This window comes from Manis pentadactyla, chromosome 5 (genome assembly GCF_030020395.1).
Source record: "Manis pentadactyla isolate mManPen7 chromosome 5, mManPen7.hap1, whole genome shotgun sequence".
In the NCBI taxonomy this organism is placed as follows: domain Eukaryota; kingdom Metazoa; phylum Chordata; class Mammalia; order Pholidota; family Manidae; genus Manis; species Manis pentadactyla.
Window position 1 is genome coordinate 62566696 of NC_080023.1, and position 25953 is coordinate 62592648.

At 36.4% G+C, this 25953-nt stretch overlaps 1 protein-coding gene and 1 non-coding gene across 2 annotated transcripts in view; both read right to left on the reverse strand.

Annotated features, from left to right (window-relative positions):
* Positions 1–25953, reverse strand: part of CCDC158 (coiled-coil domain containing 158) — a 74052-nt gene that overhangs the window by 20626 nt on the left and 27473 nt on the right. Inside the window, exons 11-16 of the mRNA XM_036896782.2 lie at positions 23768–23957; positions 21786–21938; positions 19602–19714; positions 17471–17629; positions 16420–16512; positions 15453–15575 (exon numbers count right to left, since the gene is read on the reverse strand). Of these exons, the coding sequence (XP_036752677.2) occupies positions 15453–15575; positions 16420–16512; positions 17471–17629; positions 19602–19714; positions 21786–21938; positions 23768–23957 (831 nt within the window). The remainder of the gene's footprint in view (positions 1–15452; positions 15576–16419; positions 16513–17470; positions 17630–19601; positions 19715–21785; positions 21939–23767; positions 23958–25953) is intronic.
* LOC118918235 (U6 spliceosomal RNA) lies at positions 21020–21127 on the reverse strand. The gene has a single exon (XR_005027061.1). It is a non-coding gene; the product is annotated as a U6 spliceosomal RNA (small nuclear RNA).

Sequence of the window (25953 nt, forward strand, 5' to 3'; positions counted from 1 at the left end):
AGAAGCCCCTTGGGTTCTCAGGGTGAGAACTGGAGAAAAATCCCCTTGTGCTTCTGGCAGGAGTAGGGAAAAGTAACTCAGATATTCTGTTCTTAACAAATCCAGGCCTCAAAGACACTATTAAACCAGAGCCTTTCACCTTGCATTTTACCAGAGCCTGACCAACCTGGAGAAAGGGAAATACCCAACCCAACCCCTTCTAGCCTTCTTGTCTCATGTAAAGGTGGTGATGGTGGGGTAACAAAACTAAGAATTTGGGAGTGGCACAGTCTCATGAAAGACTGAGACCTAATCACAGGACTATACAGAATGCTTCTCTTCCCCCCATGCCTTACCATGACATCAAAAGGGTTTCTGTATAATAATGGGATTACAAGGGAAAGATCTGCATGTCAAATATGTTATTAAAGAAGTCTCTAGGGAAACCCAAACAGAATATGTCAGACAAAAACAAGGACACTGGAGGAAACTTTAGACCCTGACATCTACAGCTATGGTAAACATGGCATAACTCCTAGATAAATAAACATATAATATCACAGTAAATGTTTACTTATCTCAGTTCTTTTTACCCAACACATGATGTCAGCTTTCAACAAAAAATTGCAAGGCATACTAAGAAGATAAAGATGGTTTGAAGAGACAACACCTCAACCAGACTTAGATATGGCAGAGATTATGGAATTATCAGACGAGAAATTTAAAATAACTACGATTAATATGCCAAGCATTCTAATGAAAAAGTGGGTAACATGCAAGATAGATGGGTAATGTCAGCATAAAGACTAAATTTCTAAGAATCAAAAGGAAATGAAAGAAAAACACTAAAGAAATGAAGTTCTTTAAGGGCTCATCAATAGACTGTATATAGCCAAGAAAAGAATCACTAAACTTGAAGATACATCCACAGAAACTTCTAAAACTGAAATGCAAAGAAAAAAAAGGATGAAGATGATGAAATAGAATGTCTAAGAACTATAGAACAACTATAAAGGGTGCAACATGTACATAATGGAGATAGAAGAAAGAAAGAAATAGAAGAAATATTTGAAGTAATAATGGCTGAGAATTTTCCAAGATTGATGACACGAAGCCACAGATTCAGGAACCTCAGAGAACATCAAGCAGTATAAACATAAAAAAAATCTGCATATGGCCATATCATATTCAAACTGCAGAAAATCAAAGGCAAAGACAAAATTTTTATAGAAGCCAGAGGAAAAAACACCTTACCTACAGAGCAGCAAAGTTTACAAAAAAGCAAAATTACATCAGACTTTTCAGAAACCATATGAGCAAGAAGATTTGAGTGATATATTTAAAATATTGAGAGAATAAAATAACCCTTTTATGCAGAATTATATACCCTGCAAAATTACCCTTCAAAAGTAAAGGAGAGAAAAAAAAAAAAGCAGTTCCTGTGTGGTGACCTCCAATGAGTTCTACACAATGGTATAAAGGGCATATAAAAGTGTAGGCAAAGGGTCTGTTTGTGTTTATACAGAGGATCAAAGCCTAATTTGGCTACCCTGAAAATGAACTAAGATACGATAGGAAAAAGAACTTCCAACATCAGCACTCTCTGGAAGACTCATGCCAGAAGATGATCATCAAAAAACCCCAACAAAGATCCACACACTACTACAGGTGTAGATGCACCCATCCCACCAGTTCCTGGACTTGCCATGGGAATGAAGAAGGAGATATCTAAGCTGGCCTGTGCATACAGTAAAACAACAAATTTGACTGGATCTACACTGTTGGAACTCAACCAAGAATTAGGAGAAGTGCAAATTGTAGCGCTCCAAAATCTTACAACTACAGACTATTTACTGTTAAAAGAACATATGGGATGTGAACAGTTCCCGGGAATGGGTTGTTTTAATTTGTCTGATTTCTCTCAGACTGTTCAAGTTCAGTTGGACAATATCCACCATATCATAGATAAGTTTTCACAAATGCCTAAGGTGCCTAACTGGTTTTCTTGGTTTCACTGGAGACGGCTGGTAATTACAGGTTTGCTTTGGTTATGTAACTATACTCCTATTATGTTAATGTGTGTGTGCAATTTAATTAGTAGTTTAAAACCTATACATGCTGAAGTTACTCTACAAGAAGATATGTCAAAGAAATAATCAATCTTCCCATGTTTTCTTCCACCTGCTACTTCTATAGCTTTTCTTCTTCCTTCCTAATTACAACCCCTAAATAGAATTCGTGCCTCATATCAAATTTATCGAGTATCATAATTCTTCCAAGTGGTAAAGATACCTCAAGACAAATGCTGGGCATAGAAGCTACAGGGCATAAATCTGCAAAGAAGTAAAAAGCTAACCATTTCAAACAATAAGGCTTCTCTCTCACTTACCAACTTTGCATTTCCCTGTATGGCCCCGGAAGATGACTGGTTAGCCAGAGACGGGTAAGATTCCTCAAGGGAGGAACAACCTAAGACAGGCACAGTCGCAGGGGGGTCATCAGGTGAGAAATTGGGGATCAACAGAGGTGAGGCTTAGAACCTCACCCCCCCTGTTCTGAGAGAAACCTTCTGCATACGTGGATGTTTTATGGCCCTTGTCTAGCTTGGATTAACACATAGTCTACAGGCACACACCTGATCATCTACATTTGCTCTCTTACAACACTAAACTATGTTTTCAACCTTTATCTTGTATCTACCTACCACTTCAGCATTTTATTAAAAATAATAATAATAAAGAGAGAAATGTGGTATCCACATATAAATCAAGTATAAAAATCAAATGAGTATTCATATTTGAACTGACTGTTTATAGTTCATAATGCATGAGCAAAACCGAAAGTTTCTGTGATGACTGCCCTTGTACTGTTCACCAGGTAACTTATTCACTATGTAAGAATTTGTTCTCCATGTAAGAACTTGTTTGTTATGCCTCAGAAGATTGTAGACTGACGAAAATTAGGCTTGGGGTGGATTAATGATTGTGCATTGAACATTGACTCCCCTATACAGAATTTTATTGTTGTTAACAACCATTTGATCAATAAATATGAGAGATGCCCTCACAAAAAAAAAAAAAGTACACACTTCCAATTGTAAAATAAATAAGTAACCAGGATGTAATGTATAGCATAAGGAATATAGTCAAAATGTGTAACAACTTGGTATGGTGATAGCTGGTACCTAGAATTATCATGTATATAAATGATGAATCACTGTGTTGTACACCTGAAACTAATGTAATACTGTGTGTCAACTACCCTTCAATAAAAAATAATTATCTAAAAAAAAAAAAAATGTCATAACCAAAGGCAGAAGATCTCTGTTAAAATCCTAATTACCACTTACTGATCTTAGGAAAAGTCACTTTAATCTTTAGGAACTTCAGTTTTCTCATCTGCAAAATGGGACTAACTTCCAGATTTAAAGTTATTGTAGGAACTGACTGGAATATTGTATAAACTATAAATGCTTTATAAACATCAGTCTTTACTATTCAAGGTTAAAAAAAAAGGAACAACGAAGTTATTTGTAACTTTTATCTATCTGTGTGAGAGGTTTTTGGAATTGTTAAAATTATGCTGCTGATAAAAACGAAGAATGACAAATTCCTGTTAATGTAAACAGTAATCTGTATGGGTGTGAATGGTTTCCAGGGTCTCAATATTATGCACGTCTTATTTCCAAACCTTTCTGCCTCTAAGGTAGTTATCAGTGTCTCTTGAAAGGCCAAAGGGAAATGAGTGTGAATTATAAACCAGTGCTACTCAAAAGTGTAGTCTGAAAGCCCATACTGATCTGCAAACTGTTTGTCATTGGTCTTCAGTGATACAAATAGAGATTGATTGTTTAGAAATTTTTGTAGCAGTTTAACATCACAATTTTCTACTTGTTTAATCTAGTAATAAAAATTGGAACTTAGAAAAAAAAGTGAAGGAGAAATAAAGATTTTCTCAAACAAAAATTGAGAGAATTGTTGCCAATAGACTTGCCTTACAAGAAATGTTAAAAGAAGTTTTTCAGAGAGAGGGAAAATGATATAGGTCAGAAACTCAGATCTATAAAGAAAGGAAGAGCATTAAAGAATGAATAAATGAAGGTAAAATAAAACTTTTTTATTTTTCTTAATTGTTCTAACAACAGTTTATTCCAATAATCATAGGAATAATGTATGTGATTAAATATATATGTATATATAATATACCATAATATATATTTATTAAAAATTTTAAATGTATTTTATTTTAAAATATTTTATAAAATATAAAATATGTATTATAATATGTATAAGTGCAATGAATAACAATAACGATATAGGGGACAGGAGGTAAGAATTAGGACTATTCTGTTATTAAAGGCATTTGTACTACCTGTGACATGATATAGTTATTTGAACGAGGACTTAGATTAGTTATAAATGTATACTGAAAACTTTAGGACAACTACTAAGAAAAGGAAAAAAGAAATATAATTGATATTCTAAGAAAAGACAGAAAATGGTATCATATAAAATGTTCACCTAAAACCACAAAAGGCAGAAAAAGAGTGAGAGACAAAAACTGGAACAAAAATGAAGAATGACAAGAAAACAGTAACAAATATGATAGATACTAATATAGCTACATGAATAACACTTTAAATGACAGTGATATAAACACACCAATTAAAAGACAAAGATTGTCAGTGTGCCTCAAAAAACAAGACCCAACTAAATTTATGTTGTCTATAAAAAACCTAGTTTAAATATAAACATACATATAGATTGGAAGCAGATGGAGAAAGATATACATGCTAATACCAATCAAAAGAAAGTTTGAATAGAGAGGCTTAAAGATGGCGGCATGAAAAGTGAGACAGAAACCTCCCAAAACCACATATAATATGAAATTGCAGCAAATACAATGAATCCTGAAAGAGCAACCAGAAATAAGACTGTGAAAGACTGCCTACATCTGGGGAAAAGAGAAAACATCATGGAAAAGGGTAAAGTACCAAAGCTGTGATCTGGTGGGACCCAAGCCCTCCCCACACCCCAGCTCACCAGCGGGAGGAAGAGAAATGGAGTAGGAAGGGGGTAGAAGCCTAGGACTGCTGAACACTCAGCCCTGGAGATCTGCTGTGGGAGTGTGAACCCACATTACATGGTGCTCTGGAGATTACAGGGGTTGGAAAGCAAAGAGAGGGAGAATACTCAGAGACACTGAGATTCTAGCCACTTGTGGAGAACAGGTACCCACAACCAGTCACTCATGGACAAAAGAAATGCAGGCACTTTGAAACACTTCCCAACAGCAAGGGGGCTGCTAAAGGGGCAAGGATTATACAGAGCATTTCTTCTCAGGAGAAAGGACAGGTGGACAAAATCGTCCCAGTACACTCATCCCAGCAGATTGGGAACTCTCAGGAGCTTCAAGTGCTCCAAACCCTTGGCTGGCAATGAACGCTGAGACCCCCCCACCATGATACAAAGCCTGATGCTCCTTCTGCCTGGCCCTTACCAGTTTGCAAACCTGCTGCTTGCACCATTGCACCAGGCCAGACAAATGGTGGCTCTGCCTACAGAAGCTACAGGGGCTTAACATAGAGGCTCCTCTCTGTGTGCTCAGCCACAGTGGAGGCAGGCACTGCAACCAGGAAGCAGGAAAGAGCTCTTTCCTCCTAACAGGCACTGGTGTCACTCATCTGCAAACCCCACTATCACTCCAGGTGCTGGGCAGCTCCAGAGAGTAGAGCTTCTGGGCACTAGACGGTGTCCCCTACACAAAGTTATTATTCCAGAGTAATCAATACAAATATGAAGTGGCAGAACAACGTACAAACTAAAATCCCACAAACACCAGAAAGAGGGCTAAGTGAAACTGAACACACCGATTTCCTGATAAAGATTTCAAAATAAAAATCATTAACATGCTCACAGAGCTACATAAAAATATTAAAGACTTCAGGGACAGTTTCAAGAAAGAGATAATAACTTTGAAAAATACAGTATCTGAAACAAAAAATACAATGGAGGGATGTAAAACCAGATTAGATGAGGTAGAGGAGACAGTAAGTGAAATAGAAATTAGAGAAAAGGACCACAAAGAAGCTGAGGCACAGAGAGAAAAAAGGATCTCTGTAAGAATGAAATAATATTGAGAGAACTGTGTGACCAATCCAAATGGAACAATATTTGCATTATAGGGGTACCAGAAGAAGAAGAAGAGAGAAAAAGAAACAGAAAGTGTCATTGAGGAGGTATTTGCTGAAAACTTCCCCAATCTGGGGAAGGAGATAGTTTCTCAGGCCATGGAGGTGCACGGATCTCCCAACACAAGGGACCCAAGGAAGACAACATCAAGGCATATTATAATTAAAATGGCAAAGATCAAGGATAAAGACAGACTTATAAAAGGAGCTAGAGAGAGAGAAAAGATTATACACAAAGGAAAACCCATCAGGCTATCATCAGATTTCTCAACAGAAACCTTACAGGCCAGAAGGGAGTGGCATTATATATTTAATGCAATGAAAAATAAGGGCCTCGAACCAAGAATACCCTACCCAACAAGGTTACATTTAAATTTGAAGGGAGGATTAAGGAATTTTCAGATAAGCAAAAGCTGAGAGAATTTACCTCCCACAAACCACCTCTACAGTGCATTTTGGAGGGACTGTTGTAGATAGAAGTGCTCCTAAGGCTAAATAGCTGTCACCAGGGAAAATAAAACCACAGCAAAGTAGAAAAATTAATTACTAAGCAGAAGCAAAATCAAATCAACTACCCACAAAGTCAATCAAGGGATAGACAAAGAGTACAGAAAATTAATCCAGATCATACCTTACATTTTTCACAAAAACTAACTCAAAGTGGATCACAGTGTTAAATACAAAATGCAAAACTATAAAACTCCTAAGAAGATACATAGGAGAAAAATCTAGATGACCTTGGGGTAGTGGTGACTTTTTAAATATAACACTAAAGGCATGACCCATGAAAGAAAAAAATCAACATGCTGGACTTCATAAAACTTAAAAGACAAGCCACAGACTGGGAGGAAATCTTTTCAAAACACATATCTAATAAAGGACTGGTATCCAAAATACACCAATAAAACACTTAAAACTCAACAGTGAGAAAACAAACAACCCAATTTTTAAAATAGCCAAAAATATGGAACAGACCTCTCACCATAGAAGGTATACAGATGGCAAATAAGCATGTGGAAATATGCTCAACATCATATGTCATTGCAGAACTGAAAATTGAAACAATGAGATACCACTACATTCCTATTAGAATGGCTCAAATCCAAAATCCATGACAGCAAGGATGTAGAGAAATAGGAACTCTCATTCATTGCTGGTGAGATTGTAAAATGGTGCAGCCACCTTGGAAGAGAGTTTGGCAGTTTCTTAGAAAACTAAAGATCTTCTTATTATAACATCCAGCAATCATGCCCGTTAGTATTTATCCAACAGAGTTGAAAACTTATGTTCACACAAAAACCTGCCTATAGTTGTTTATAGCAGCTTTATTCACAATTTCCGAAACCTAAAAGCAACCAAGATGTCCTTCAATAGGTGAATGGATAAACAAACTGGTCATCCATACTATGGAATATTATTCAGTGATGAAAAGAAATTAGCTATTCGGGCATGACAAGACATGAAGGAAACTTGCAAGCATATTACTAAAAAGCCAATCTAAAAAAACACTACATATTATATGATTCCAATTTTATGACATTCTGGAAATGGCAAAACTATGGAGAGAGTGAAAAGACCACTGGTTGCCAGGGGTTCAGGGGAAGGGAAGAAGGGATGACTAGGTGAAGCACAGGGCATTTTAAGGGTGGTGAAACTATTTTGCATGACACTGTAATAGTGGATACATGTTATTACACACTTGTTAAAACCCTAGAATGTACAACACAAGGGATAAGTCCCAATGTAAACTATAGACTTTAGTAGTTAAAATAATATATCAATATTAGCTCATCAATTGTAACAAATGAACCACACTAATTTAACATGTTAGTAATAAGGGAACCTTGAGTCTGGCAAAGGGAGTCTATGGTAGCTCTCTATATTTTCTGCTCAATTATTCTGTAAACATGAAACTACTAGAAATATAAAGTCTATTAATTTAAAAGAAAAAAGAATCATAGGCTTTGGAAACAAAAATGACAAAAGTCGTATCAATTTATGTGTATTAGCAGAATCACAAAAGTGCCCATAATACTGTACCCTTCCTGTTACCATGTGACCACTTTATACACAAAATTGCTTTGATATGTAGTTACTGCTATTCGTTTATAAGTGAATTTGAACATTTTTCATGTTTATTGGATATTTACATTTCTTATTTGTGAATTCTGTATCCATATTTTTAGCATACCAATTTTTTTAGAGTATATGCTATCTTCATCTGGGTATGTAAAAACTCTATTATAGATATTAACCCTTTCTCTATTGGAAATATTTTTCTAGCTTGTGATTTTTCTTAATTTTATTTATGGTTGTTGTGTGATTAAGAAGTTTTATTTAGTCAACATTTTTATATTTTCCTTTTTCTTTTTGTATACCTTGTAATACTTTCATTGATTTATTTTTACTATTTACTGTTTAATTCACAAGGAATATATTGATTTATAATGAGCAAAATACATTTTTAAAATTAGAGTATATCTATGAAAGGAACAATTCTAAAACATTCTTTAGATATGACTCTTATGGCTAATTAAAAAATTATTAAACACAAGCTCTTCCTGAAATTTCTGGAGCCCAATAAAGAATCTTGCTCTTCCCCATTCCAGTCCTTTGACCCTTAGGATACACACCATGGCTATTTGTAGGGGACATACAGTTTCAAATTAAAACTTCTACAAGCTTTTGGTTTCAAGGGAAGAACATAAACTTGCACTGTTGTTGTTAAAATTAAGGTTTATTTTGTGATTTCATTTGTTGCCTATTACATTTCAACTCTGAAATCACATTATGTTAGATTTGTTTCTAAAATAATTCTTAAATTATGTCTGTAATGCAGCTTCTCCAAATATGGTTCTCTCTAATGGCCTGAGTCCACCACAGGCAAACTTATGAGTTAATGATGTAAAATACATAATGTCTGGGGAGAGTATGTGCTTCTCAACAGGGCCTAGCTCCATCCTCCAAAGATAGAAGATGAACAAAAAAGCTAAAAATAAAAGCTTGATCTCATTCAGTTTGATTAGACTCTTCTATTTTGAGACTGCCTGACCAAACCTATCTCTTATTGTTGTATTTCTGTTAGAAGACAGTTATAAAAGTGGAATATAAATACACTCTTTGGAATATAAATATATTACTTATGTTGTATATCAAGAATGGGTAAGTAGGAAACAAGACAAAAATAGAGTGTTGCTAAAGCTCTCGTACATATCACGGGCGCCTCAGTGGCACCGATCAAGCACAGGTAGCACAAACTGCACAGCACATGTATAGAATTTGATATATGAATAAAATAAATTACATTATCCTAGAACTATTTCATTTCTATATGCTAAAAGAACCTTTATGGAACATTAATCTAAGATAATTCTATGTCAAAATACCAATTACATGTGTATATGTGTGTATGTATATATACAAACACATACATACATACATGTTTGCGATGTTTGTACTCGAACCAAATCATATTACGTAGTTTTTCTGTTTTCTCACCTATAGCATAAGGGGAATCAACTGGGTAATTTTAAATGCCTTTGAAGCTCTAAAATAGTATAAATCCATACAATATTAATTCAGACAGAATATTTACATCATCAATTACTTAAATTATTTTTTATAAACAGCATTCAGCAATGTAGGGTAGAGAAGCAGTACAGTATATGGTTAAAAACACAGGCTCTAATTTCAGGCTGCCTTGGTTAAATCTTGGCACAACTGTGTTTTTGTGTGTGGACTCTATGGAAGTCACTTAGCTTCTCTAAGCCTCAGTTTCTTCATCTGTAAAATAGGTATGATAATAGCACTTATCTCATGTGAGTAGCTGTGAGGAATAAATTAGATAATCTACAGAAAGAACTTTGCACTCTGCCTGGTATTCAGTAAATACCAGCTATTGTTAGAATCATGGAACAAGAAGACTAAAATGAGACAAGATAAAGGAAGGGTAATGAAGGATAATGCAAACAGTAATATCCTACTTCTCAACATAATACCTAGCATTTATTTCTACTGTATCTGAAGCACCACTAAAATGACACTAAAAGAATTAACAAGAAGGACAGATAACATTAAACGAGTAATGATAACAAAATTTTGGGAGATGGGAAGCAAATGGATAATTCATGATTGATTTAGCAGAACAAAGAAAGCTAAAATTTTAAATGACAACAAGAAGCAAGCTGCTCTGCATCAGAGTATTCCAGAAAAGCTCAGAAATTGGAGGGTTCATGTATTCTAAAGCTAGGGTAAGAGATAGGGTAGCAAAATGGGAGGATTGGCTAAAAGTCCCTGAGAGAAGCTGTGAGAATCCCAGAACTCTCCCCACAGTCAGGTAACTACTCATTCTTTTCCCCTAAGTGAATTTAGAGACTTAATCTCTGCATGAGGTTGAACCAGAGAACTTTAGGCCCCAAAGGGACATGTGGCACAGCAGGAGAAAGGCTGCAAACTGAGCACAGGAGCGTGAAGTGAGATTGCACAGGTAGATTCCCCAGCCTCCCCACGCCACTCCCCTCTCAGAACACTGTAAATTGGATCTACAAATACAAATCAGTAGTAAGAAAATTCCTCTTTAGAGAAACTGATAGGACTATGAGAAGAGACCTATGGATAATTTTTGAGTCCCTCCATAAAAAACAATATCTAACCATCTACTATAAGTTGACAAATCCTGTCAACCTTACAAAGAACTTTTAATTGACTTTTTAGGGCCTATATCTTCAATGTGAATGGAGACCCAGTGATCACAAAACCTTGAAGGGAACTCTCTAACAAGGAAGTCAGACATCAAAACAAACAGAGAAAGTGGATTTGAAGAAACATCAGTAATTCAGGTGACAGAAGAAATTACTAAAAACCTGAAGTTAGTATTCTTAGACAGAAATGAGAAAGTATCTCATCCATGAAAGAACAAGAACATTATATAAAGATTTAAATAATTTAAAAAGGGCTCCTGAATATTAAAAAATATATATGATATCAGAAAAAATTTAAAAGATGTTTGGAAGGTAGACTTAAGGTAACTTCCCAAAAAGTGGGAATTAAAAATAAGGAGATGGAAAATGGAAGTCAAAATTAAGTAAGATAGGAGAATCAATCCAAGAGGTCTAATAGGTGAGTAACAGGAATTCCAGAAAGGGAAAACTGAGAAGATGAGGAAGAAAATGAAAATGATCAAATAAATGGTACAAGAAGATTTCTGAGAATGAAAAAGCATAAGAGCCAAGTAAGTTCCTGGCAACATGAAGAGAAGACCCCTAGCAGGGATTATCCGAAATGAATTCCAGAAATAAAGAAAAGACCCTAGAAGCTTTAAGAAAAAACAAAAACAAAAGCAGTTCACATACAAAGGCTCTGGAACCCAAATGACACAACATCAGTGAAACTGAGCATCAGTCAAATGTAAGTGAAGAATAAAAGTATTTTCAGACATGCAAAGTTTTAAAACACTTAATGAAATGCACCCTTTCACAGTTAGCTGCTGCATCATATGCTCCAAAAAGAAATAAATAAACCAAGAAAGGGAATTAAACCTAAAAGAGAAAAAAAGAAGAGACTTCCCAGAATTACAGTAGAAAGGAAATTCAAGAAGGCAACCACACAGCAAGCCTAGAGACAGCAACCCAGAATAGAACAGGAATATAGAGGGCTTTAAAAGACATGATACATAATATATGACTATATAAACAAATAAAGGAACTGATAAAATATCTGATTACTTAGCTCATATTAAAAGAAATTTTATAGTTTTTCCAGAAAATTTTTGTGGGTTAACTAGTTCTAGATATGTAGAAAAATAAGCAAAGTAAAACAAACAATTATTAAATCTAAAGGCAAAAAGGCAATATAGTCACAGTTCACTGCAAAGTTCAGATAGGGAACAATATTTACATAGTCATAATAATTTAAGCTCTCAATGTGACTTAACCAAAATGTATGAGATGATTATATAGGGGGGATCACACAGGGAAAAGAAATATGTATATGTGTGTATATATGTATGTCAGGTTAAAAGAGAGTTAAATTTTTATATTCCTTAGCAGAAGTTTATAGATAATATCTAAAATGTCTAAAATGAGCAATGGATAACAGCAGAGGACTTTTTCCAGTAGTGGTAGATCAACCCTTCTGTTCAAATGCACTAGAAAAGTAAATAAATTTAGTTTTTAGTCTGCTTGATAACCTTACAGAGCTACTGACACAGTACATATTGGTGGGGCCAAAATCTCAAACAAAAGGAAATCTAGAGAAAAGAGGCATTTGGGGAATATTTTTTTCAGGAACATTCTAAAGCAGCAGCTGAGAGACTGAGAAAGTGAGATGAGCTTTTTGAGAATCAAGAAGCTAAAGGCATTAAAAACTGAAACTATATCAAAGAAATGGAATATAATTGGTAAACCTTAGGCTTTGGGAATAAGAGCCTTAATCTGAATCATCTCCTTTCTCAAATGAATTAAGGTGATGTGGGATTGTTTGTGCCCTCAATTTAGCTACCAGCCAGAAGCAAATATAAATCCTCTATGAAAAAAAAAATCTAGAATCCAAAATTACTTATGTAATTTTTCATATTCAATGTTCAGAACTTAATTATTTTAAAAGGAAGCAAATGATGAAAAAATGAGCCAAGACCTTAAGGGCAGGTAAGCATATGAAAAGATGTTCCACAGCACATGTCAGCAGGGAAATGCAAAGTAACACAACAATGAGATACTACTATACTCCTATTAGAATGGCCCAAATCCAGAAGACTAACACCACCAAATGCTGAAAAGGCTGTGGAGCAACAGGAACTCTCAGTTCATTACTAATGAGAATACAAAATGGTGCAGCCACTTTGGAAGACAGTTTGGCAGTTTCTTACAAAACTAAAAATATATTATCATATGATCAAAATTACCATATATGACATTCTGGGAAAGGCAAAACTATGGAGACAATAAAATGGTCACTGGTTGGCAGGTGTGGGAGTGAGTGGGAGGGGTGAAGAGGAATTGCACAGGGGATTTTGAGGGCAGTGAAAATACTTTGTGTAGTATATGACAATGGATGTTATGCTGTACATTTGTCTATATCCATAGGATGTATGTCACCATGAGTGAATTCCAACATATACTATGGACTTTGGGTGCTTATGATGTGTCAATGTAGGTTCACCCTTGTTAACAAATGTGCCATTCAGGTCAGTGGTGGTGATGATGGGGGAGGCTGTGCAGATGTGGTGGCAGAGTGTATGTGGGAAATCTCTGTACCTTCTTCTCAGTTTTGTTGTGAACCTAAAACTGCTCTAAAAAAAGTTAAGTGTTGAAAAAAAAACAACAAAGAGACCAGAGAACATGATTAGAAACCAAAAGAAACAATGAATCCACAGGGGATTCAGACAACAGAGTTATTTTACACCATTTAAAAAATGTTACTTAATAGTATAAGTCCCAGAAGGAAACAAGAGAGTAAGGTAGGAAAAATAATTGAGAAGGTAAAGAATTAAAAAATTTTCAAAATCAATGAAAGCTATCAACCTACAAATCCAGAAAGGTGGGTGATTGCCAAGAAATATAAAGACAGAGACCACACCTAAGCACATCACAAACTGCTATAAGCTAAAACAAAGAGAAAATCTTAACAGCAGTCAGGGAAAAAATTACCTCCAAAAGAGCAACAAGAAGACTTAAAACTTACTTATCAGTAGAAACACTGGAAACAATAGAAATTTGAACACAATGTTCTAACAATGAATTCAACTTATTCACCTATTAGACAAATATTTATGGAATATCTAACTAGATGCTAGATACTGTTCTAGGTACTTGGGCCACATCCATGAGCAAAACAAAGAATGTATGCTATTGTGTTAAATTAGATAATAAACATTTTTAAGAAAAAAAATTAATTGCAGAAAGCATGCTTGACAGTCTATTTAGAAAACATAGCTCATTTTGCTGTTAGAATTATTAAAATTTTAATTCAATAGACTGATGACTGGTACTTTTTCAGTGATGGATGAGATTATCTGTAATCAAGTAAAGGCTGTCTATTAAGCAGGCAGGCAAAATGAAAAGTCATGGAATTTCAGAGCTGATCTTTCCAGATGACCCTAGAGATCAGCTAGTCCAGATTCCTCATTAGAAATGAAGAGTAAGGCACCATACTTAACTGGCTTTCTGAGGTCACACGAGGCAGTGAGAGTCACATCTGGGGTCTCAGTGACTCCTGGTCAGTGTTCTTCCCTGTCTCTTGTTTGGTTTGTGGAGTTACTCTGGGAGGAGGGTTTAATTTAATTAATTTAATTTGTTATCACTGTTATATGTACATAGCTTAAAGGTAAAATGATTCTATAACAAAACAAAAAACAGCAGTCTCTTGCCTGTCTTCCACCTACCTCCAACTTCCAGTCTCCGGAGAGAACAATGTTTAACTTCTAATATTCTATTGTTTGATAGAATGTTTATTACTTGCTGTGTGACAGTGTGTTTTCAGTACACACACCTGGAGTGCATGAGAGGTGTCCATTTTAATTTGCAGTCATTTCCCAGTTCGTGCCTTTCATTTAAACAGCACAGGTGGAGACCTGGCAGATCACTGGTGGTCCTACTGCCATGACATGGTAGGACTGTCAACTAATGAAAGTGATCTTCATGTGTGGTTTATGAAGTAAGTCTCATTTCTTTAGAGGTGGAGCTGAGTTCTGGTTGCAGGGGATTAGTGGTTCCAAAATTTGTACCTTCAGAGGAGACAAAGCCTGACACATATTTTTTTTTCCTGAGCTTTTAAATTATGAAAAGTTAAATGAAAAAATTTTCAAAATCTCTAACATTTTAACTAAAGGGAATAAAAACATCTTAATGATTAATAAAATTGTATGATTATAGGAGTTCACATATAGTTCATGAAGAAACAATACACAGCAAATCACTGTCATCTTGTTGGAAGAGTAGATACACCCCTCCTTTGGCTTTGGCATTTGAAGCGATACTTATTTCACCCATCTCAGTATTTACTTTGTAATCTGGAAATGCTTGGATGGCAAGAATTGAACGTAAGGCTATTAAATAACTTAAACAATTGTTGTTAACATTTATCTCATTGGATATTTCAATATTTGTTTTCCCTAGAGAAAACACCAAATAGTAAACATTTTCATTCATCTGGTCTGTATAAATCTAAAATCTAGTAATTGAAAATATCATCATTATTGACATATTATTTAGTGAAATTCTTCTGAATTTAAAATTATTTACATGTTAGGTCATTTGCATCATGGATTACTTGACTAGTTACTTACATGATACAGGAAGCTGGCTGTAGACTGCGAAGATGGTATATTAGAATGAGAATGGGCAGCAAAGGACTGTAGAACACGTGGTTTCAAAGAAGAATTTGAGGTGTATCCAGGACCCTGCAGTTCCTGGAAAACAATACAGATATGAGCAAAGTAATTGTCAACCTACGACTAGAATTGTGAAATCAAAATATTATTTCTGAAAACATAATTTCAGTCTTACATGTTGAACATCTACAAAGTTATAAACCAAACTAAAAAGCAAGATGATTCTGGGTATCTAAAGTTACTCTTTGAGGACTAAGCATGTGCTTAGGAAGATGCCTCACACTTCTGGTTGATAAAAGCATTCCAGATGTGAAAATATACCTAGGGTTGTAGGCTTCTACACTGGTTTCTAACTTTTGCCAAAGACATGCTAGTTGTCACATACCACCGAGAAAGATCCTCTACAACTATGGAGGGCTCTAGCTTGTGACAGTATCATATCCAAAATTGAGACTATGCAGTTTTAAGCTATGCCTGCAACTTTAAAATATACTGGAAAACAGACATATATTTCAGCAGAAAATATACTGTTTTTAAACAAAACATGTTTTTGTCATGCAGATTTAATCATTTTTGCTATTCTCCAAACAAGTCAAACACACTTGCACTTTGGGCCTTTGTACTTGCTTGACACCCTTCCATATGCAAAACTTCCCTCAGGTATCCCCAAAACAGGTCCTTTTGTGTTTCCCTCACTTATTATAAACTTAACATAATGCATGGTGCTTCGATTTGGTACTCTCTATGAAAAAGGTAGGTATTGTATGTTGATAGGTAATTATGTTTATGTAGATTTTATAATTGCTAGTATTGGACCATGTTAAAAGTATAGTTGAAGCTATCTCAGGCAAATGAAAAATATATCAAACAAAGGCATTATTTTTGCTTAAACCATTACTTATGATGTAAAAAAAGACCTTACTTTTACATCCAAAGTATGTTGAAGTTTTAGGCGCACAGACTCTTGTTTCTGACGTTGTATTACATCTTGGCATTCTGCAAACTGCAAAGATGCCTACAATCAAGCAACCACATGTGGTTTACCCTCCATTCTTTATGCAATCTAATTTTATTAACCTATAAATACAGAGCTACCATCTCTTCAAGGAAGCTTCTGCTACTCTTAGAACACTGTACTACATCTATTTATCTGTTTTATTCAATAAACCGAGGACAATTGGAGATCATGTTTTTATCCCCTATATCCCCAGCATCTACATAGCATTTAGTATGTAGACGGCACTCAGAATGAATGAAGGCAGAAATAAGCAAATAACATTAGTAATGTAAAAAAAAGTTTACATAAAAGTAACCATACCTGAAATTCACTGAATTAGTATATCATGTTTTAAGACCAAAGTTGGCATAAATGGGATCACAGATCACTTTATCTAACCATGAGGTCTGATTTCTGAAGGATCAAGAACAAGTTTGAGTACTTTTAGCCTAGAATTTTCAGGTGACATGAAGATTTATTCCTCTATAATAAAGTTCACTGACAAACACAGGGTCTTCAATCCTTCTCATTCTTTAACCTGTGCTTTCTACCTGCATTTCATTTCCTGGACTCCACAAGGTGCCAGACATTAATGTAACTTGATCATTTTATTGATGTTATTAACAGACTGTATTCTACCTATTGTTCATGTCATTCCTGGTGGTAAGTTAGATTTAAGACATTCTTATTTATTCAGTTCACTAAGGATACCAGGAGCATCTTGTGTTTTATATCTATCTTACTGCTCTTGTGACTGGGTTAGCCTGAATAAGAAAATTTTGTAAAAAGGAGATTTTATAACTATGTTTTTAAAGCTCATAAGAGCCTTCTCTATAAGATAGGGTTTTCCTTGTGCTAGGTGGTTGAGATATAGTACAGATTTGGTTCCTGTCAACATGGAGCTTTCATTCAAAACAATTCTATTTATTCAATAGCTATTTAGTTGGTAACTACTTTATTTTTTGTTATTAGCTACCTTATCAAGAGCAGCTTCCATATTAGCAACCTTCTCTTTTAAACGGCGTTCCTGAGATTTCAGGACTTCTAGTTCTCCAGCCATCTTGTTTTTTTCTGTTGAAACAGTATTCAATTCCTGGCTTAACTGATTCTTCTCTTCCTTTAAAAAATGCTTTTCCTACATTATAGAGGAGAAAGTATCACAAATAATATGCTGACATAAGTGTTGAGATGTGATGGAAATATAAACTATTATATAACAGTTGAACTATAGTTTAATTTATATTCCATTTAATTGCCTCTGAGCTGGAGTTGGGAGCTGCTAGAATTATGATACCATGTACTCTCATTTTTATCACTACTAGTAATATACTTCTTCTAGGCTTGATATGTCTTTCATGAAACCTACAAAATATGTAACTATGGTGTCATAAAAAGAGACAGTGTTGTGAACTGAGATTGAGTAATTATACACCAAATTTTATTGAAACTTGTTTAAAATGACAGAAGAGATTTAAAGAAGGCATTTATTTGAAAGCTTTATGGGTTTCTGTTTTGTTTCAAGGTTGACTATTCATTTCACAAATGCCTAGTGCAGATCCTCTCACATAAAAAATGGGACACACAATTCCTGCCCACAAGGCACTTAGGGTCCAATGATGAAAATAAGCTTACTGATATGAAAAATTAGCTCATTCCTTTTAAAAAAACATAATGGAATACGTGGACAAAAAGAAACACATAGTAGTCCAAATACAGACCTCAACTTACTGAGTCTGTATTTCTTTAAATATATTTCCTTTTCATAGAGAAAAAGTTTAATGTAAACAAGGCAGAAGTTATCAATATTGCAAATAAACATTTTGGGTGCAAATAATTTTTCCTTTTCTTGATGAGTTAGGCAGAAAAGCCTTCAAAAGAAAGAGGGATTCATTTTGCAAACTGCATCCTTCCATTCTGTTTGAAGGGAATGTCACTGAGCTTTGATGAATACTGTCCTTTGACTAGGGGGCAGGCATCTCTGATGACAGCAGGCAGTAACCTCTTAATACCCTAAGTGTCTTGGGGAGGAGGAGAAGCACTGTTTTAGGTTCCAAGTAGGAAATAATGGAAGAAGAAAAGAACAAATTTAGGATAAGAGTAAAGGAGAGGAGAAAAAAAATGGAAAATAAGAGAAAAGAGGGTATCAGTTCATCTGAGGAGTAGTACGTATGTATTTGTTAATATTTAGCCTCATTCTAAAAAAAGGACTTCACAGTTCACTTGGGGTATGGGGAAAGCAATTATTCTAGTTGCACTTACTATTTTCTACTTAAGCTCCTTACTGTCTCACCTCTATTACAATCAGTTCTTTTGAAAATGCAAATTTGTTCCAAAGTGATTGAATATCAGGGAACATTTGAGCATAGCACAAACTTCACATTTATTATGTGCAGTTTCATTTATGAGAAATACTAGATCAATTCAGAAAACTGCACCCAGCTAGACAGAGCTATACAGGAATACACAAAAAGCATACATGCATACTCTCTCAAATATCTACCAACTACCTCGGTTTGCCTTGTCTTATGAGCTGTACCCATGCATATCTGGTGTTATAGAAAGCCCTCTTTCTACCCCTTCACAGTAACTCACAAGCTGTAACCTTTCGACACACACTTCCAAAAGCAAGCTTCAGGTCTTTTTAAAGATAAAGGGCCATATTTATTGTATTACTTATGTTCTCTTAACTATATAACATGTGTAAACTGTGCTACCATTTTCATTAGGCTCTTACTTTTTTTGTCATGGACAAAATTTGTTAGCATGGTGCTCCTAATCCCACTGTTACTCTAAACCCTGTGCACAGAGCACAGTGACTTCAGGAACACATATGGTGCATTATAGCACAACTGTCTGTGCTTGTTAGCAATCATTTCCTGTCTCTACCAGGGATGTCCTTGTGCCCATTTCCTGAATTTAAAGTATTACCTCTTTTCAAGATCCTACTCAGATGTTCTTCCAGGAACTTTTCCCTCATTCTCTCAGTCAGAAATCACCTCTTTCTTTTCTCCAGAGTACTCTGCATTTCGGCTGTTTTATTCAGTCTTGTAATATGTTAACAAGTGAACACACTGCCTGCCCCTGCCCCACCCAGAACAGGGACTCACCTTATTTGCGTTTGTCATTGCTTCTTCCAAAAACTCTATCTTGCTGCAAAGGGCATCAATCTGACCTCTCTTCGCTGTGATTTGCTTCTGCATGCCCATTGCCACTTTCATAGCTGGAAAAAAACAGAGGGAGCAAATTGTGCCTTAGTTTTTAAAGTTTCTAGATTTTGAGAGGTTACAATAATTTGGTGGCTAAACTTTATGAGAAGATGAGAAGTAAGATTCTCCAAGGCAACTGGACAGTTTCAAGGGAATGATCATGGAAAATCTTCAGATTTCACAGTATTAGGATATAACAATTTCCGGCAATTACTCAGAGATTTTGAGCTGAGAAATACATATATAGAGAGAGAGAAAGAGTAATGTTTTGCGATTTTCTTGCTACTGAAAAAAATTTCACTGACCATAATTTGACATTAATAAATAATACTGACCAAACTCATACTTATAAATATAGGAAATACATTCATAAAAATATATAGCCATATAATGAATAATGTATACAGTATTTTTACTAAAGTATTTTTCTAGAACTCATATTTAAAACACTACACAAGACATCTACTATTAGTGATCTTTTTAAAGATTCCAGTGATATCTGAAACTATTCTGTTTTCATTCTCATGGTTATTGTTATGTGCTTAGAACTCACTACTATTTCGACAGTCAAATTGACAGCAGCATTAGCATATATGAGATTACTTTAGTAGGACTAGTTACAGGATGAGAGTGTCCTAGATATGTAACAAGCACTAAATACTGAAGACATGACAGACCATTGAAAAGATATATGGAGCTCATCTTTGCTTGAAAATTCAGAGACCCTATGTTGTTTCTTACAGTCAGCTGAGGAAAGAGGCTTGAAAATGCCACTGCTTTGCATCAGGTCCAAATATAGCTTAGAGGATAAAAAGGAAAAAAAAAGAAAATCTACCTTGCTTTAAAAACTTTAAAAATTCTTTAAAAACAAAATTGAAGAGGATGAATGGTCTGACTTGCTAACAGGATATAGTTCCTATAGCTAAGCTGTTAAAAAATAGGGTTAATACATGTACAAGGCATTAATTTATTAACAGATCAAAAGTCTGACATCATTTGCTCACCACTCTGAAGAATTCTTGTTTGATTAATGGATCATGGTTGGCCTTCAAAGGTAATTTTTAAAAATAAATCTTTTTTTATTTTAAGATGATTTCATTCAATGAAAACAAGCATTTGGATGCCAACACAGGATTACTTTGTCAGTTTAAAAATTGCTATGTGCCTGGGGCAGTTGTGGATGTGCCTGGGGGGCCCTGAGAAAGGGACTTTTTGGTGGGTGGACAGACCCCAAATGAGCATCTTGAGTGGCTTCTCCAAACCCCATCATTTTCTTGATGTCAACCAGCAAAGAAAGAGCCAAACCTCCAAAAAGGGCACAAAGTATGGAAGGCTTTAAGCACTTCAATGCCATCTTTGTGCAGGAGCCCTGATAATCTTCTCTGTTACTGTTCCAGGTTTAGTGTGTGTGCTGCTGAAGCAAGCACACACATCAATCTTTTGACAGTAAAAAATATTGAGAAACAAAAATGTTGTCTTTATTTAAATATTTATTCTTTAAGTCAGCTAATATAGCCATACCAATAATGATGTAAATAATATGAAATAGCAAATAATCTTCTCTTCTCTAAATTAATGCGGTCATCAGCAAGGTAAGAAGGGAACATGTCTAAGCAGTGAGAAGGAACCTGTCAGTCTAGCAGTTCAATCCCCGGGGCTCCTTCCCATTTTTATCACAGACAAGGAATCAAGAGCTGACAATTAGGTTTATGAAGGTAATAAACAGGTGAAAAGTAAGGGGTTGAATGAAAATTACTGGTAACTTGTATTTATATCAGTATTTCCCTAAAGATAATTAATTGGCAGGTACATTGAGGTCTGTTAGAAATTACTGAAATAGCTCCAGGAAAAGAAAGTCTCAGATACTTTAGGGATTACATAAAGCACATAGCAATTTCCCTAAAAGAACCTGAGTAGAACTACTGCTATATAACACCCATCATTGATACCTATTGCTGTATATCTCTCACTGTGACACTGTGACACTGTGAAGAGGTGGCAGGCAACGTATCCAGGTTTGTGTTTTAATAAATCTAGACCAATAGAATTAAAAAAACAGAAGAAAAAAAATCTAATACAGCATACCATGACCGTCAGATCCTTCCATTGACTTTAACATACTTCTTGTTTGTTCTAGTTCAGACTGTGCAGATTTTAATTGCATTTTCAGTTTATTTGTAGTAGTTTCCATTTCTTCCATTTTGTTTTGAAAATTCCTTTTTAAGACTTCATAGTCCTCTGTACAATGTGAAAATCAGTAAGAGACAATTACTTTTTTCTATCCCATTGTTATGAAATATATTTATTATTAATGATCACAGAATTTTAGATCTGGGAGATACTTCATTTAGTCACATCATCATTTGTTATAGAAACTAGATGTACATATGTATTTACAGGGATCTGACCCTTTCTTTTTCATCTGCTTACACGTTGGATCCTCTTCCTCTACTTGCTTACTGTTTACGGTTTTTCCCAGACAGTATAATTGCCTCACATCTATTTCATCTTCAACAACCTCCTTGGGTGGTCCTATCCACCCCAACAGATCTAACCACTGTCTGTGGGCAGATGAATCTCCATGATGCAGTAAGTAACTGGAGGCTGCCATGTGTCCTCGCTGACTTTTTACTTCCAGTAACTATCATAATACCTGGCCCACACTCACCATTCATATACAAGAATACACACACACACACACACACACACACACACACACACACACGTATTCAACTATTTGCATATTTATGTATGATGGATAGATTTACATATAAAGGGAACAAACAGAGCCAAGACCTGCCTCTTTGCTATGATATACCTCTGTCCATCCAGGCAGCTCCACGGATGTCCCAGTGCCATCCTGACAGACACTCTCGCACTGACTACAATCTCACCCTCCGGCCCTCAAACCTGCCCCTCCTTCTGGTTTTCCTCTCACTTGCTGGTATCATTGTTCTCCTATAGCACAAACTTAAAACCTGAAACCCATACACAACCCCTCCAATCACTGGGCACCGTGACTCAATCTCCAAGAGTATTCTTAATTCTTCCCTCTCCTCTCATTCTCATTGCCACTGCCTTAGTCGGAGTTCTCATCCCACTTCCTGGGACCACTGCCCAAAGCCCGCCTTAACCGGTTGGCCTTCATCCCATTAGTCTTGCCTTTCTCTTACCTGCTGGCACCGTCCTACTAAAATGTAAATTTGATGACAACAGTCTTCTACCTCATATCTTTTGCTGGCTCCACGCTGTCTGGCTCTGCCTGTCTGCTCTGACCCCTTCCTTAGCTCTAATTCCTTTGCACTTTTACTCCAACAAGTACCTCTGAGGTCACATTATGTCATTTCATGCCTTCATGCATTTGCCCATAATGTTCTCTCTGCCTAGATTGCTCTTCCATCTCTGTTTCACCCATGGAATTCCTTTTCTACCTTCAAACCTGATGCAGACGTCACCGCCCTCTCCTCCGTGTGCTCTCAGCCCGCAGCCCCAGTGACCCGGCCGATGTGCGGGAACCCGTTCCGGGTAAGTCTGGCTCCCACCTAGCCGGGAGCCTCACTGCTGTGTCTCTAGGGCCCCTCTCGGTATCTGGTACAATAAAATGCTCAGGGGTCACTGACTGTGTGATGTAAATGACCCTGTACCATCCTATTCGTGGGTGGACTACTAGTGTTTCTTTTTTAAATTTAAGGCCTTGGATTTTTCTTTCAATAAATTTGCATAAGTGTGTGTACACATGTTGCTTCATTATTAAACCTCTAATCAAGCTATTTGACTCAAAGGGCCTAAGATTTCCACTTCTTCTTTCATCCTTGAAAACTCAGTGAAGAATTTCATGGAGTCTGAGGCTTGACTAAAGTTAACAATTAATGAGTGCAAGATACGGAAACTCCTAAGGGGAAATCACCACAATTTAGGAGATGAAATACCTCCATGGGGACAGCATAATTATCCATATTTGTAATGTGGGATGAGGAAACATTTTTTTACAATCGTCTTAGAATCCACACAGGACTTCACTGACAGCACTCCTATTTTTTAGCAGAATTTGAACTGAACTAACATACCTGTAAGACTGTTTAAATCATTCCTACTAGTTTTCACCTCATTTAATAATTGATCTCTCTCTTGTTTGATGTCCTTCACTGCCTGTAGTCGCTCAGAGCCGGCATTCACCAGCTTCACCTTTTCTAGCTCCAGGTCACTCACTCGGGCCTCAAGCTCCCGTATCTTTGCATCCTTTTTATCTTTTAAAATCTAAATATAGGGATAAATACAAAGGACAGAGTAAGAAATAAAAAACATGTAAATACTTATCCTTGTTATTGTATTAGTATCCTAACTACATGCCATATCTTTTCACTATTTCCCAGGATATTAAATTTGTACTTTATTATAAAAGATCAATAGTAAGTGGGATAACAAAAGGAATATTTTACCTTAGATGTTAATTTCTAGTTTGCAACAACCCTTCATTATTCCTATTCTACATATTCATTCATTCAGAAAAATATGCACTGAGCACCAACTTTGTGCAAGGCACTATTTTACATGCTAGGATAGAGTAGCAGGGCCAGCACCAGTGGGGGGCAGGTGAGACCCCAGGTGAGCACCTCCTTAAGCCTTGTGCCCTCCAGGCCTCCCTTGTTTCAACAAAACAGTGTCATCATCCTTACGGGGTTTCTATTCCAGTGAGAGGAGACAAAGATACATATTTGATGGGGGGTAATAAATAATATGTGACCAGAAAAAGTATTTTAGAAGGTGAGCGGGTAGAGAATGAATGCAGGGGAGGGGCTAACCTGGTACACAGACAAGAGCCTGGTCGCAGTCTTACTGAAGCCTGCTACCAAGGCTGGCCCCAGGCTGGCATGTGGGAACTTGGGTTATAGGAGGGTTCCCACCACTCTACCTGATGAGAGGCTCAATGTGTCTAAAGTAGTTCTGCAAACAAAACGATTCATGCTGAACACCTAATTTCCTTTGGCAGACTGGATTACTTGCCAGGCAAGACATGCCTATGTGACTAGCCGTCAACATAAAAACCCTGGGTAAACTGAGTCTAATGAGCTTCCTTGGTTGGCAACATTTGACTTGTGTTGTCACAATCATTACTGGCAGGATGAAGCACATCCTGCAAGCCTGCTCTCAGTTTCCTCCATGCACCTTTTCCCTTTGTTGATTTTGTTTTATATACTTTCACTGTAACAAACCATTTCCATGAGCGTAATATGCTGAGTCCTCCCAGTGAATGAGTGAGCTTGTGGGTGGTCTGGGGGTTCTGACACAGATGGTCAGGAAAGGCCTCTCTGATGAGAGGAAAACTCAAAGAGGTGAAGGAGAAAGCCACATATGTGGCAGGCTGGGCGACAGCTCTCGGCACAGATAATGAGTTCAGGGAACAGTACAGCCATCAGAATGACAGGAGGAGGAGACCAGAATATGCCAATGCAAATATGCCTTTGGCGTAAGGATTATTTTGAGCTGATTATTCTGAGAAACAGCAGCCGCAGGAGAAGCTCTGAAAGCAGAGTAGAATTTACTCTTTAAGGAAATTTACATTTATAAAGGAAGTTCCCATTTGTAAGAATGTCTCTCAGAACCGGGAAGACAAAGATGACTCTGAAGCACAAGAGAATCTTCTCAGTGGAGAAGGCACAACCTTAAATATGCGCAACAAGCCTCTTCCTTGTTTACCTTAGTTTTCCTGGTTACCATCCCATCATTTGCCTCCCCCACACCCTACTTTGTTTTAGTTGAAAATGTTATGTAAGCCTGAATTCCAAGCCACCTCTCTGAGTTGTTCATTTCCCTGGGTTTCTCCCATGCATATATGAGATATATGTGTTAATAAACTTGTTTGTTTTTCTCTGGTTAATCTGCCTTGGTTACAGAGGCCCAACCAAGAACTTAGAAGGTCAGAGGGAAAAGGATTTCTCCTCTACACTGGAGTGGAGTGAGTTGGGGAAGTAGTGAGAGATGTAGTCAGAGAGGGAGCCAAGGGCAAGGCTGGCCTCAGAGGCAATGTCAGGATGTAAAAGTTCATCCTGAGTGGCATGAGAAGCCACTGGGCAGTCCTGGGCATGGGAGTAGTATAATGTAATGTTTTGAATGCAACTCTGGCTTCTGTGTGAAGCCTAAGCATGGCAGGGGTGGAGGTAGGAGTGGAAGCAGGGAGACCAGTGAGAAGGAAACTGTAAGAGCAAGTGATCAAGGTGGTGGCTCGATTGGGCTTTTGCGTAGGGCAGGGAAT